The sequence below is a fragment of the Artibeus jamaicensis genome, unplaced genomic scaffold (assembly GCF_021234435.1).
Source record: "Artibeus jamaicensis isolate MK-2021 breed Jamaican fruit bat unplaced genomic scaffold, CSHL_Jam_final scaffold_1019, whole genome shotgun sequence".
Lineage (NCBI taxonomy): Eukaryota > Metazoa > Chordata > Mammalia > Chiroptera > Phyllostomidae > Artibeus > Artibeus jamaicensis.
Window position 1 is genome coordinate 32,440,001 of NW_026522025.1, and position 15,000 is coordinate 32,455,000.

The 15,000-nt window shown below is 39.5% G+C and overlaps 1 protein-coding gene across 2 annotated transcripts in view; it reads left to right on the forward strand.

The window, feature by feature from the left end:
* The window catches only part of LMO4 (LIM domain only 4), a 16,810-nt gene extending 12,334 nt beyond the window's left edge, over positions 1–4,476 (forward strand). For both annotated transcript variants that reach the window (XM_037136530.2, XM_037136531.2), the window contains exon 5: positions 3,673–4,476. In XM_037136530.2, the coding sequence (XP_036992425.1) occupies positions 3,673–3,681 (9 nt within the window). In that variant the 3' untranslated portion in view covers positions 3,682–4,476. The remainder of the gene's footprint in view (positions 1–3,672) is intronic.
* Positions 4,477–15,000: the final 10,524 nt, after the last annotated feature.

A 15,000-nucleotide genomic window follows, 5' to 3' on the forward strand; every position in this document is an offset into this window, starting at 1 on the left:
CTCGTGTGCATAATTTTATTCACATCATATTTCATACTGATTATGTATTGATGACATTGATTCATTTACTCTTTACAGCGCCACTTGCATGGATATTAAATCTTATTGACCACAGATGAATTTTAATTTCAGATTGGTGATAGATTTTTCCATCAGCTCTGATAGTATGTTTGACTTTTTCATCATTAACCCAGGCAATCATACAGCACTGAGTTATTGCATTGAAACAAAAAGTGCACACTTCACTCGGTAATTCTTTATGGATTTACAATAGGAACTTCATTAATGTCTGTTGTAAGGATCACAAAAAAACAACATTTATCTGCAAATAGGAATTTAGCAAGCTTGAGAAGTTTCAGGAGAAAATATTAGGCCTCTTTGTCTTCCGTAATGCATTGTGTTTAGTGCTGTGTGCGGGGAAAATGACTAATATTTGTAAACTTTTAACTGTTTAAAATTACACTGTCATATTCTAATCCTCCTTTATCGTTTTCCCTCACTCAAGTTTATGGGATAATTTTAAATGTATTTTTTCATTTCTTTACTAACTAAATGTTCATTACGTTGCGATCTGCGCACTTTATTTAATTTACTGACGGGAAGCTACACAGAATACCATTTTAAGAATAGAAGTCAAATATTTTATTGCAAATGAACCAAGTCCCCATTGATGAGACATTTCAAGCTGCTTTAAAAAATGCCCATACATATAAATACGTACAGATTTTTTATGGTTTGAATTGTAATGAAATGAATGTATGACATAGAGTTGAGAATGATGAATGGGTAACGTAAATATATTGAGATCCCCATTTCAGTCGGGAGGCAAAGCCATCATATGTAGTTAGCACTTGGTGTAGGGCAAAGAAAAATGACCTAGAGGAAAAACGGTGGATCTCTTCCCCACTCCTTGCAGTAGAAGAGCTTAGTTTTCTCCCAAATTCCCTTTTTAAGTTTGTTGCTGGTGTTACACCTTTTCTTTTCCTGACCTACCTTAGCAAAGTGTAAAAAGTGATGGTTCCAGCTCACCAACATGCATGGTGAGGGTGGAGGGATGTGGAGACCAGATGGAAAATGAAGCCAAACCAAAGCCCTGGGAGTACGGGCAGTAGCTGCGCTGGCCAGAGACGGAGTGGAAGGGACACAGGAGGCGTGTGAGCAGGGTCTCAGTTCCGTCTCATTGATACACGATGGTGTATATTTCAAGGTGTTAGGGAGGAAGCAGAGGGACACTGGGAAAAAGCCTGGTTTTGTGTGTTTACAAGATGGCGTGGATTGCACCTTTGTGTGTAAGTCTTCTGTTTTCCACACCTCGCCCTGCGTGGTGAAAGCTAGGGTGTTCATTTTGGAATGCAGGATAGCCTAGGAAACCAGTAAGAATCTACTAGTGTATATTTTCTTAATGTTAGAAGCCAGAAGAGACAGGTGGCCTTCAAAAATTAATAGCTCTTAAAAGACGTAAGGAAATACAACGTAAGGATATGGTCTTGTCAGATGTCGACGAGAAGCTGTGTTGGGGGGTTCTGTTAATTAAGAGCATTTCCCTGTTGGTATAAATGTCTCATGTTTTTGCCCTTGGTGCTCAGCTCAGCTCACCCCAAGCATAGTCAGTTCGCAAGGTAGTTATTGTAAATAAAGGTTTGGGGCAAGCTGAATGTGGTCCAGAGAGTTATTAATGAGAGGGCAAGGGGGAAGAGGTAATGAAAACACACTTCCCAGTGGAACATAAACTGCTTTTTGGAACTGGAGAACGCTTTAAAATTATTTTCCCAAAAGCCTCTGGCATTTCTTTTCTGGAGAAGATGAGATGAGGAGAAATGACAAATGGCTCCATTTTATTATTTTCTTCTCTCTTGTTCTCCATATTTTTGGTAGGGAAAATTGGACATTAATTTGGCTGCTTTCCTTCTGTTCGCAGAACCAATTACGTTTTTAGTGCATGATGCAGAATAAATATACCCAAGCATCCTCTGGCTTAAAAGTAATGAGTTGATTATTTGTACATCCTTCTTTAAAGGCAGCTAATTGTATGGAAAGTATAGACCACCCCCCATCTGGTCCCTTTAAACTTTTATTCTGAAATTTGTTCTCATTGTCTGGGATGTGCAGTTTAGTTTCTTGTTCACTGGTTTTTGTATATTCTGAGAAAAAATAATTTTTAGTCTCTTGACTGAAATCTCAGACCACTGGTGTTGAAGGATCTATGAAGTGAAATACAACCTCTATCATTTAAAGGAGGCTTGGCTATCCTTAGGAGAATATTGCCTTCTAGAGAATTATGTGAATACACTCAAGAACAGTGGTAACTGTTACTATTTTTTTGGTAAGTTTTTGCCTGCCCTGGAATTTTTGCTTCCACTTGAATGATGGTTCCACCTAGAATTTTATCTGCTTTTTAGTAAAATAAGAGATCATCACACGGCTTTAGTTGGAGGAAAATCTAGTGAGTGTCCTAGTTTACACAGCACTCTGCAGTTCCCCTGTAGTTACATAATTGGTGGTGTGTGCGTGTGTGTGTGTCCATCGTAGAGGACATTTGATGCTCATTTATTAAATATGCTCGCTGGCTGCCGCCGCATCTTTGTTCTGGACAGACAAATTACCTTTCTCACACTGAGCTTCTACTCTGGGGAATTAAGCCTCCACCACTTTAATTAGCTTGGAAGTGGGGGGTTGCGGCTCCTAATAGACTTGAGGCTTTTAGTAAGTTAGGGAAAGGGTGAAACAAGAACTTCCTGGGAAGCTCAAGATGTCATTTAAAAGCCATAAAAATCTGATATATATTATTTCATTTTGGTAATTGCAAACAGATTGTATTTGACGACTGTGTGGATTATCATTTTTAACATAGACATTAAAATTAGACTTCCATTGAATTCTTTAATTGATCATAAGTCATTCACACATTACATGTTTGATTTATATATTCAGAATATGTAATATCAAGTGACAGCAGACAGGGAATTCCAAGTGGAAAGTAGTAGCTGCGTATACTTGTGTGTGTCCATGCAGACACAAACACATGCACGCACGTATCATGCAGGTAACATTCTTTTTTTGTCAGGAAGGACATGGGTGACTAGGTGATTGGTGCATGGGGATATCAGAATAACCATGATAACTGCCAGTATTTGCTTAACTCTTATTAAGTGCCAGGCACTGTTGAAAATGCTGCCCATGTATTACGTGATCTTTATGACAGTGATGTTATCCCTACTTTAAAGATGAGGAAACTGAGACACAGGTTAAATAACTCGTCAAAGGTTGCAGATAAAATAGAGCTCATTAACCCAAAACTTCTGGGGAGGGACATGGCCCCGAATGTACTTCTGACCTAGGACTACTAGGCAAGATGTTCTAGTTCATTCCTTACAGAAATAAACTTGCTTTTAACAGAGTTACGCAATTCATTGCAGAACTTTACGCCAGAAACTTTCTGAAAGTCCATTTATTATCTCGTTTTTCTCTTCGAGTCAGACTGCAGGAAATGTTCTGCGTTAGTTCTTCGCTGCCAGAGTGAGTAGCGTAGAAAGCCTCTGTCAAGTCACAGTTGGAAAGTAATCTAATAAAAGAAGATTAGTGAATGTAGAGAAGACGAAAGCAGTCGTGTTTGAGTTTAATATCTCTCAAATTTAGCATTTTAGCTAAGATGCTCGTTTTTATTTCTTGCAGGTCTGCTAAAAGGTCAGAGTAATGCAGAATGCGTGCCTTCATCTCAGATTTTGTTCATCACAGGTGGATCCCATGTGTCTTCAGTAGACAGTCACCTCTGTAGCTCGCACCAGAGTCTGTAGCTCGCACCAGTGCCAGCTCCATGCCATTGCACCTTCTTTAGTCTTGATTGCCCTTCCTGCATTTATTGGTGTATTAAAATGACTGAATATGAACATTAAGGACTCCATGAACCTGGGCTAATGGGAGACTGTAGAGAAAATGAAAAAAGATCCACCGGAGGACATCTTGGGGGTGGGGGGGAGGGAGCTTGGGAGGAGGGAGATGACTAATGAAGCTAATTAAAAGAAGCATTCAAATCTGCTTTCTTCCCTCATTAACAATTAGCAGGGCACTGGCCAGAGTTTGTACCCTGTGTTTTACCTTAACAACATTCTATTTGCTCTTTGTATATTTAAGTGTTGTAAGGAAATGTGTTTCAATCAAAACTGAACATGAGATAAAGGAGAGAGATGTGGCTTTTGTGATATTCTATCACAAACACTTTTATTGTATCTCTGTAAAATACAATGTATGTATGCATGTAAGTGTTTTCGTCCTAATGTTGCTACTCCCAAGGCAAAGAAAAAGAACAAAAAATGGAAAAAAATTGGAAAAAAATCAGGCTCATAGCAGCTACTGTGTAGAAATTCCCCCTACTTCTAATTTGCTGAATGAAGAAACAAATCTTTTATTTGTGATATTTTCAGAGACATTTGCTCTAGTATGGTGTATTTAAATAATAAAAACTTAAAAGAAAAAATATTTGATGGAGTTTGGATTTAAACACTGCTTTTTCTCTTCTGTATTTTGGGAAAATTTAGGTTTTCTATTTGATACCAAGTTCACACTCTTAACTTCTAGGGGTTGAGGGAGGTGGTGTGTATATTTATTTAGCTCTGGGCCAATAAGGTATTCTTCAAATAACCATGCCGTTTTTGGCAGGGGTACAAAGCAATGTTTCTAATGGAGTCCTTTTTACAAGTTCAGAATATTCTGTTAACAGCACTTCATTACACTTCTATATCACAGTGAATCTTTTGTGTTTATATAAAACTTGTTTGGTTCTTTAGCTATTTTATTTTTTTTCTCAGGAAAGCTTTGGTTATTGATGATACGCATGTTAAAGAATGTGGCATAACCATCGTGTTCTCTTACCAAGTTCGTAGCTTTTGAAGGAAATAGCATTTCCAAACGATACCTGTTCATATTTTGAAGTTCCGTTAGTTGTTAGGGACTCAGTGCTCTTTGATGGTCGTGTTCAGTGGGTGAAGCAGCCATTTCCTGGTGAGCTTTTAGACTCCTGTGGTCTGCTGTATGATTTGTTTATTTTGCCCTTATACTCCTCCACAGGCTCTGCCTTTCCATATGTTTGGAGAAGGGTTCGGCATTCATTTAATAGTGGCGTTGAGATGTGTGGTTGCTAGTTCTGGGCAATAGAGTATCCCCAGCAGCTTCGGCATTGCTGGCAGAGGTGGCCCGAGGAAAGCACATGTAGGCCACAGTGGGTCTGTGGCCAGTGCTGGAACAAGGAGACCAAGGAGGCTGCACTGCCTGTCTTGTAATACGTGAGCAAATCTCAACTGCAACTCCTAGCACAGGTTAATAAAACCAGCTATGTTTTAATGCTGCTTTTAATTTTTCTTCTAAAAATGGCACATGTTGTATTTTCTCTTGTTCTAGAAGAGCTCCCGAGGCCTGCGCACTCCCATGCCCTTACTCACAGGAATAGGTTACACGGAGAGGTTGAACTTGGCACATCTCAACTGGCAGTCAGCTTCCCTTCCAGATCTGTGCTTACTGTCTGCTTTCAGATTCCAAGCTAGGAGGAAAAATGACTTGCTCAAATAGTAAACCTCCTGTAGGAGAATTTAAGACAGAGATATAAATGAATAATTTTATTAGAGCTTTATAAAAAAAATGCAAGAAAAAAATAAAATCCCATAAATAATAGTATCTGAGTTAGGTCCTTAGGGAATTTCTGGGAACTAGTACTGGCTCTTAATTTTTTTCATTTAAGATATTTTAAGACTACTCAGACTCTGCAGGATACAAAAGGGGAAATGTTAATAAGGATGCAAATGTCTGCTATATTCTTTCTGGCGTAAGTACTCAGGTCCCATATCGTGTACCTAATAATTTTTAGTAAGTAATACAGTGTGGCATTTAGTGATGCGGAGGGCTAAGGTCATTAAAGGCTTTAAATGAACTATTATATGGCTGGTTCCTGAAGCCATGTAAATAAGAGCTGCGTATTTAATAATGAGCTTCTAAAAGCATTTCTTAAGTTGCAGACCTATAAGATTACAAATGTCACTCATGTTAGTATAATCCACATGCAAGTGATGAAGCCTTCTCTTTGATGTGCTAAATTGGAGAAGGACTAATGGAGCTATGAATATACAATAGAACATATTTAAGTAGTAGTCTTGCTTTAGGTAAAACACTTTCTTGAAACCAGAGGCATTTCAGACAATAAAACCCAGCTCTAATGGGGATGCTCTGTGTAGAGAGAAAGCCACTAAAAACACTCAGGTTTGTTCTGATGTGAGTAGTGATTATGTTCCTCCCCCAACCCTAACATTGCTTAGAGAAAAAAAAAATTCCCCGGCTTGTTCACCTTTCATTACTGCATTTGTGATGTCAGTGAGATGTACTCTGTTCTTTTGAAAGGACTTATTTAATATTACCCACGACACAGAGAAAGATGGCCCCCAGTCCCTATAAGCAAGTGCAATTAAAAATAAAAGCAACTGTTGCTGGGCCCTGCTGAACTGATTTAAAAAATGTTTATGATATGTATAAATGTCTCAATTATGCACACTGTCACTGTTGCTAATGAAACAGTTTTATAAAAAGATTGTCCTTTGAAAGGGTCTAATGTTTTTTACCTGCCTAGTTAAATTTACACACCCCAAAAGGCAGGAGGCCTGAAAGAAGCCTTTCCAAACCAAACCGTTTGCCACGAGAAACTATTTCCAGCTCTTCATGATTTATTAGGAAATAGTTTAACACAGACTGTAGAGTCTTATAAAATACCAAATGAGAAAGCTGTCATACCAAAATGAAGCCTGTGACGTTGTCATTCTTTTAACTATTTAAATTCTTTCCCCCTTATTAACATGGATATTTCAAACAACTAATCATCTAAAATGAAGCTCTTAGATGACTTTAAATGTCAGTATAGTAAGGTTCTAATGTGCACTGCTATTTACATAAAATATTTTAGGGCCAATAAATCATATAACAGTGAATCCAAGAGCTATATATCAAGAAACTTGTGAAGACTTTTCCACATAGCCTAAATAACTGTATTTAGATTGAGAAGTGGTTTTTTTCCAACTACTCCCTCACTGGGATATTGTATCCTGGGTACTTGAGCACCCATGGCTCAGTTTGAGGGGCCGTTGGAAACTGACCATTTACATGTTGATGTGACTTTGCGCTTTGTACTGAGACTCACCTATTGTTAGTCCAGCCAAGTCACAGAAATGCTTATTGCAGTTAAATAGCAATTTGTTTCCATGAAACTGCAATTAAAGTATTACTGAGCAGCCATTTTAGATTGGCAAGGCTCTGAACGCATGTTAAACAGCCAGCAACACCCACTCTCGAGTCTGAGATCTGACTCGTGGCAAAATGTAGCACATTCACCCATGTTGGGTATCTACTTAAGAGGCATTTGTAGCCCTCTGCTCCAATCAACTTGCTGGGAGCAATGACAAGTCAGGGCTGACTTTTGGAAGGTGAACTTGCAACTTACCTCAAGTGAATGCTATTTTCAGTTGCACGAGAAGTACTTTACTACGCTCGTAGATCCGTAGATCCGTGCACGTTTCCTAGAGGGAGTGTTTTCAAGTTCAGATTGATTCTGCTGAGAATGGACTGCAACTCAGAGGCCTCGAGCCAATCATGTGCTGCAGGTCCTGACTTGCTACAGCTGTGTAAACAGGGCGATTCTATCTCCTAAATCACAACTAATAAAGCATAGGATGAAAATCAATGGATTCTGTTATAAGTTCTTTGAATGACATGGGAAAAGTTGTTTAATGACTCTGTTGGAATGGACAAGCCTGAGTTGAGCCACCAAAATACCTATTTTGATTGTCTCTTCCCTCCAACAGGGCAGGACGAGCCTTTCTTGCATATTAGCCTCACCACAACTAGATGAAAACCTGCTGGGGAAAGAAAGGTTCTGAACTGAATTCTTCCTGCAGATCTGAGGTTCAGGATTTGTTGAGTGGGAAAGGTGAAGTGCAAAGATTTTATTGAAAACGTGAAGCATTGATGTAAGATCCTGAGAGAGGAAAGGCTGTCTGAGGGTGTTTTTAAACGCAATTAGCACTGAATTCCAACCAGCGTGGAAACAGTCATTACCTCAGGAGAACAAGAGGGATTTCACCTTCTGCCTAGAAAGTTCCCCCACCTTGAATCAAAGGTTTATGTCCTCGACTTTCTTAAAAACAATTTTCACATACAGTGCGTCTATTTGTGGGCTTTCGCCTGTGGTGTTTGAGCTATAATTTTTTTCAAAGATGAAAACACTAAGAGTTTTTTTCTAAATTAATATTTCACTTTTGATGAATGTTTTTGGGAACTGTAAAGAGCAAATCTGAAGATAAACTGAATTTACAAATGAAGATTCCTAAAAACTGGAAAGAAAATTGCTTGCTTTGGCTGCGACTGTGCAACTTTATTTAAATGAAGTTCGGTAGAAGTGGGTGTGTCTTAAACTCTGCATATCTATTTAAGGCCTTTGATTCAGCTTCTGTTATCAATCATGGGACTTATACTTTCTATAAGCCTTATATCTTTAAATATAATGTTTAATAACCTTTCCTAGGAGTTTTGCAATGCTTTGTTAAGTATATTTATATGTGAACATTTGTGGTTAACAAGTTCTTACACATGTTATCTGAGTCCTCACAATCATTCTCTTAATTATTGTTTTTAGTTTTCCAGATGAGGTCACCAAAGTTCATGGGGTTGACTTAGTAAGTGGCCCGGGTTTAGAGTGAGGTGTGAATGGCCACTGTGTGGGTGTAAAATGGAAGGGGCTGCCAAAAGAATCAGATAATGTTTTAATGGGATATTTTTTTAAATGACAAAATCAATGCAAAAACATCCACGAGGAACAAAATATTACAATTTAAATCAAGGCAGGACTTGTCATCCTTTTCTTCCCTTTCTGCCCAGACTTTGACCTGGCTTGCCGCTGCTGTGAAAGTGTCGTCGTCCCCCCCCCCCGGGCCAGGCCTGCTATTTGGCCCCTGGCGGCATCCTGGGCGGTTCAGCAGACTTGCCTTACACATTGTTAGACTGCAGCGACGATATACTTTATTCCATGAGCTGTAACTTGGTTTTTTCCTTCCCTTAAAAAACTAATTGTTCCATTTCATCTTTATCCAACCTGGAATGCCAACTCACTTAGACTGCCTGCCCATCTTAGCCTTGCTCCATAAGAAATTTCTTTTTGGGTTTTGACAAATCTCAACTACTGCATGATGAGTAATTAAATATAATTGATAATGACTCTGCCCACAGGTTGTTGCTGAAGAGCAAGACTTGAATAATCATAGTTCAGAAAGCAAAATGGTTAAATATATCCCATACAAAGTAATAAATGGTGTGTTTAAAATGTTTGAATGAGCTGTGGCTTGAATCTACAGGTAAAATGTGAATTTGATTCTACAGAAGTAACACACTTTTTTTGAAGTACAAAAAGAAGTAAAATACACATTTTTTTATAGAAAATTTTTATATGTTCTAGCAGACGTACCATGAAAGAACTAATATTCATATTTATTATTTTAAAATGGGAGAGCACTACAATGCTCAAGTAGAACAGATTATACCTTTAATTACATCCAAACATGATTCTAAGCTGATTTTCAAAATTTTGTTGGCTGTACTTCCTATTTTCTCATTAATTGCTGGAGTTCAAAAAGACACCAAATTTGTAAATAAATTGCTATAACACACCATTCAATCCAAGTTACCTTTATTACAACGAGAAAGATACTTAAAGAAACATTTCTACTCAACTGAATAGAACATTGTTTTAATGTTGATATAAAGGTTAGGCAAAAAATGACTTTTTTCCTTGGCTTGTATTCTTGACCACAGTGGGTTTTGGAACCGAAGTACCAGTCATCAAGGCCCATAATGTCTGTTCGTTGTTTCACACAATATCTCAGCCCAGGGATTCTGCAGACTATCTTTTAATCTTTTTATTCTGCTATGTGCAAAATGAGACTTAAGTTAGCCAATATATGGTTTTTTTCCAGTCTGAAGATAAAATCACCCTTCTCTTTGAATACCCTCTATGTACACATGGCCTCTTCAAGTTGTAAGGAACTAGAAAATGTGCATGGATCGATCAACACACACAGATTCAGAACTACACAATACTGATGATAATGGAGGAGGTGCTCTATTTTTGTTAAGTGTATAATGTGACCTCAGCTCATAAGGTCAGCAAGTTAAGTCTGGTACATCACGGAGGGGTAGGCAGGTTGCAAGCCCCATGAGCTCAGCCTCTTGGTTACACTACTCTTGGGTATGACCGAAAACCACCATCCACTCTAGTGTTTCAGCAAATGCCATCCACACCCAGAGCCACACAACCAGTACAGACAGCCGCCTGAACAGTGTTTATTAAGATTGTTTTTGTGGGTGTAGAGGGTGGGGATAGATGTTTGTGAAGTTTATAACAAATACAATATTTTCTCTGAAAAATTCTAAGCTATGGAGAAATTTCTATCATGAGAACAGGGAGGAGGGAGAATGGAAGGAACAATTGTCTGCATGAATTGCTCTTCTAGGAAGGATTGAAGGGCTGGAGTCTCTTGTTGCAGTTTGGGAAGAAGGCTGTGGGCTCCCCGAGCACCCTGGCCACACACTCCATTTACTTGGTATTGTCTTACTTCACTCCTGTCAACAAGACCCTCTGCCCTGCCCACACAGGATGCTGTTGCCACGCGTTGTAAAGCTCAAGCTATGCATTTGGGTACTACAAGGCTGCGACATCGGGATTTCAGACATTCGCAGTGTTGGCGGCCTTCAAAAGTTGACATGATCCAGCATTTGGTGACATTTCACAAGTGTGTCAGGGAGAGTGGAGTTGAATTGAAAATTGCAACAGAGGAAAAGCAGACTCTAGTGTTCTGGAAGTTGGGGGTGCTGCTGTGGAAGCATTGCCTCTGGCTTGTTAAAGCCACTGGAGATCTAGCCCTTCTCTGAGAGTGGAGTGGAGGCATCAGGGCAGGAAGACATGAAGGGGACAGGCTTGTTTTCTGATTTGCTACAGAGTGAATCCAGGTTATAAACAGGCTTGGTTTTTGCCCTGGCTGGTGTAGCTCAGTGGGTCGAGTGTGGGCCTGTGTACTAGAGGATCGAGGTTCGATTCCCAGTCAGGGCACATGCCTGGGTTGCAGGCCAGTTCCCAGCAGGGGACACATGAGAGGCGACCATACATTGATATTTCTCTCCCTCTCTCCTTCCCTTTCCCTCTAAAGATAAATTAATAAAATATTTTTAAAAATAAGCAGGCTTGATTTTCAATGGACACACAGTCCTAAGTGGATTTCTGACACTGAGGCTTTTATCTAGGTCTTTCTTCCACCGGATGGGTATGATTCACAAAACTCCATCAGTTATGCTGTAAAAACTTGTGTGTGTTCTTTAACCCTCTTTAAGTAGTCATGTTATAAAATTAGAGAAGGAAAAAAGAATCCGGCTGGCTTTGGAGCGCTGGAATTCAGTTTTTACTGTGGGCCGAGTGAAGGTGTAGCTGTAATATTTTTCTTCCTGAGCCGTATTTTATATTTTTTTAGTTCCGAAGTTGATTTTCAACAGGCCCACCAAAGGCTTCTGCCTCTGTAATCCCCTTGTTTTGCATGCAGATGGCATGTTAATGAACTCATTACTGTGCATTTTATCCTTCTCTGGACAGATTTGTGACATTATTTTTCAAAACAAAACAGGGTTCGGCGGTGGGTTGCGCCTGATGAGAATTGGGTGACTAAGTTAAAAAAATATTTCCTGAAACATTACTAACCTGCTCAGGGTTGCTGCTTAAACATCCTCTAAAACTATCCCTACACTCTCCATTACCCGCGAAGGGTACTTTGATTTCCCCGTATCCCTAAAGCTTTTAACACTGTGTGCCTCCCAGGAAGCGCGTGGTCCAAGTGCATTCTCAAACTAGGCAATTCTGGGCTTTCCTTTTGAGTCCTTGGGCATCTGTGGGCATCTGTGGGCATCTCACGTATCTTTGTAACCTTTTTTAGCTCAGATTTCTGAGCACCAACCGAGAGAGAGAAAGTATTCACGATCGCCTTAAAGGAAATTCTGTGCAAATTAATTATGGCATATTTGCTTGAATTCTGTGCTTTATGCTTTTTAGGATGAAGGTATTTATGCTTCTGTTCCCCATCCCCTTTTATTTTAAAGCATGAATAAAGCACATATTGCCCTGTAATGTGGAATGAGCACCAACCTGGGAGTCAGGAAATACTTGGAATTGAATTCTAGTCCTGAAGAGAAGTCAAATGGAGTGGTTACATTTGTCTTTCTAATTGTAGTCGTGGACTAATCATTTAATTTCACTATCTTGTTTTGCTCATCTTTTAAATAGGAATTTACTAATAACAGTCATATTTGCCAATACACTCAATGTATTCATTAGAAGGTAGAAAGGGCTTTATATTCTCTTTTGGACTGTAAACACTGAAACAGTGGAAAGTGTAGTAACTTCTCATTTATGGATGAGTTATAAGGCCTTCAGTTTACTTTGTAAATTATGACGGGTAAGGGGTAGTGGTAGATGAACCCCAAACAATGAAAAACACTCAGATAATTTTATCTTTGGTTTAGAATGTAGTATATATACTTGAGATGTCTATATATTTTTTTGTACTTTTAGGTTCACAACACAATTGAGAGGAAGGTACAGAGATTTCCATATGCCCCCTTCCCCAACACATAGCCTACCCCATTATTGAATGTGCCCTCAAAGTACAATAACCTACACTGACAAATCATAGTCACTTAGAATCCATAGTTTTCATTGGGGTTCACTCGGTGTTGTGCAGTCTGTGGGTTTGGATAAATGTATAACATGGACCCATTACGATGGTATCTTACTGAGTATTTTCACTGCCCTAAAAATCTCTGCTCTGCCTACTTATCCCTTCCCCACCCCACAAACCCTGACAAGTGCTGATCTTTTTATTGTTTCCAGAATGCCATAGAGTTGGAATCATACAGTATGTAGCCTTTGCAGATTGGCTTCTTGCACTTCGTAATATGCATTTAAGGTTCTGCTGTGTCTTTTCATGGCTTGATAGCTCACTTCTGTTTAGCACTGAATAATACTCCATTGTCTTGATGTACTGCAGTTTCTCTGTCCACCTACTGAAGGACATCTTGGTTGCTTCCAAGTTTTGGCAATTATGAGTGAAGCTACTATAATCGTCCATGCACAAGTTTTTGTGTGGACATAAATGTTCAATTATGTAATTTTGGAAGCAAGGTAATAATGCTTTTGTTAGGTGAATGTCACACAAGATTTGCAATTTTATAATCTCAGACCACATGGTGGTAGAAGGCAGCTCAGAAAAGAAATGACAATTTATTAAATAATGATATGAAGCATGGATTTTTTTCTTGTTATCCCCAGCATATAACTTTGAAGAAGATGTTACTACTCTTACATTTGCAGATGAGGGAGCAGGGAGTTGGGGAGGTTAACTAATGTACTTAAGGCCACACAGCTTGTTGTTTGAAAAAGCTGAATCTGATTCCGGCACCCGCGGCCTCCTGTAGGGGCAAGTACGTTGGGATTAAAGCTATACCACAGCTAATCTTCTGGTTGGCTAGTCTGTCATCAGATAATGGAGCTGATACTATACATTTAAAACCATAGCTAACTTGTGACTGTTAAACATGTTTGATAACCTTTGGACGGAGACATTGATCCAGGTATTGTTTACATATGAACATGGTCACAGTACCCTCTTGACTATACACTCTCCTTTGAAGGATAATGGCATTTACTTCCACTTTATGGTTCTCCGAGGAAGGACAGTGAGTTATCATTTGCCATTTGTCTAGTCGTTGAATGAGAGGTCAGCACTTTCCATGCAATAACTCATTCAATTCTCACAGGAAAATCATTGTATGAGTCCATTTCACACCTGTGGAAACTGAGACTTAGGTTGGGTGGCTTTCCCTGGGTGTTTGGTGCTGGTATATGCAGCTGACACCTGCAGCCGGGTCTGTCTGAAGCAGCCATACGTGCCAGGCACTGTGCCTCGTTCAGCTTTTGTGACCTCCCCACTGAGGCACAGGTAGCAGATTTGCCCTTTTATGGGTGAAGAAGTGGAGGCCCTGAGTTTGCCTGATGTGCTGACGCATAGGTCTGCCTGGCGTGGAAGCCCGTGTGTGTGTGACCGAGAACCGTGTCCCCTCTGCAGTGCAGCGCAGCGCGACTCTGTTGAACCTCTGTTGTTCATTTATAGAATGAACTGAGGGAAATGCCTACAATTGGGCAGTGTGTGTCTTTAATCTTAGAGGCCTTTAGGAGTGCTTTTTTTCCCCTTCACCATCTAGAGATTTATCAAATCTCATTAGCTACTTTTACAATAATGTGAGCCGAAGTCTGCGTTGGTTAGCATATATCTTTATGTTTTCTAAAAATGGCCACAATTGTGAGTCACTGTCATTTATCAAGGAGGCTCACTATATCTGTAGCATTTATTTTTTCTATTTTCTATGAGGCAAACCTTTGGCTGGAACATACTTTAATTTCATTTGACCCACTTTATTTCATGTTGCTTTGGCCAAGTACAAGTTTCTTCTGAATTTGCTTGTGGCCTTCGCGGGGAGGCAAGGTGAAGATTATGGATATTTGCAAACTGGGTCTGCAAGTCTTGCTCAAACTCAGTAGGTAGATTTTAGGGTAGAAACCTAGATGCTGGTATAGTGGTGTTTACAAGAAGGGCTCATTGTGGGTTCAACCATTGGATAATTCCTTGGCTCTTCCTCTGAAACTAGTGCCACCTCCTCTCTGGAGCTTTCCTGGATTTCCCAGTGACATTCAAGATTGTTTTACTGGATTGAAATCATCTGTTTGCAAACAGAGCGAGAGCTCCTGGAAGATAAGAATGCATCTATTTATCTCTGCCTCCCTGCCGTATATTAGTAGAAGAGTGCCTGGAATCAGCCAATCATTGTGGAATGACTGCACAAACAAGTGAATGAATGAATACATGAATGAATGAATGA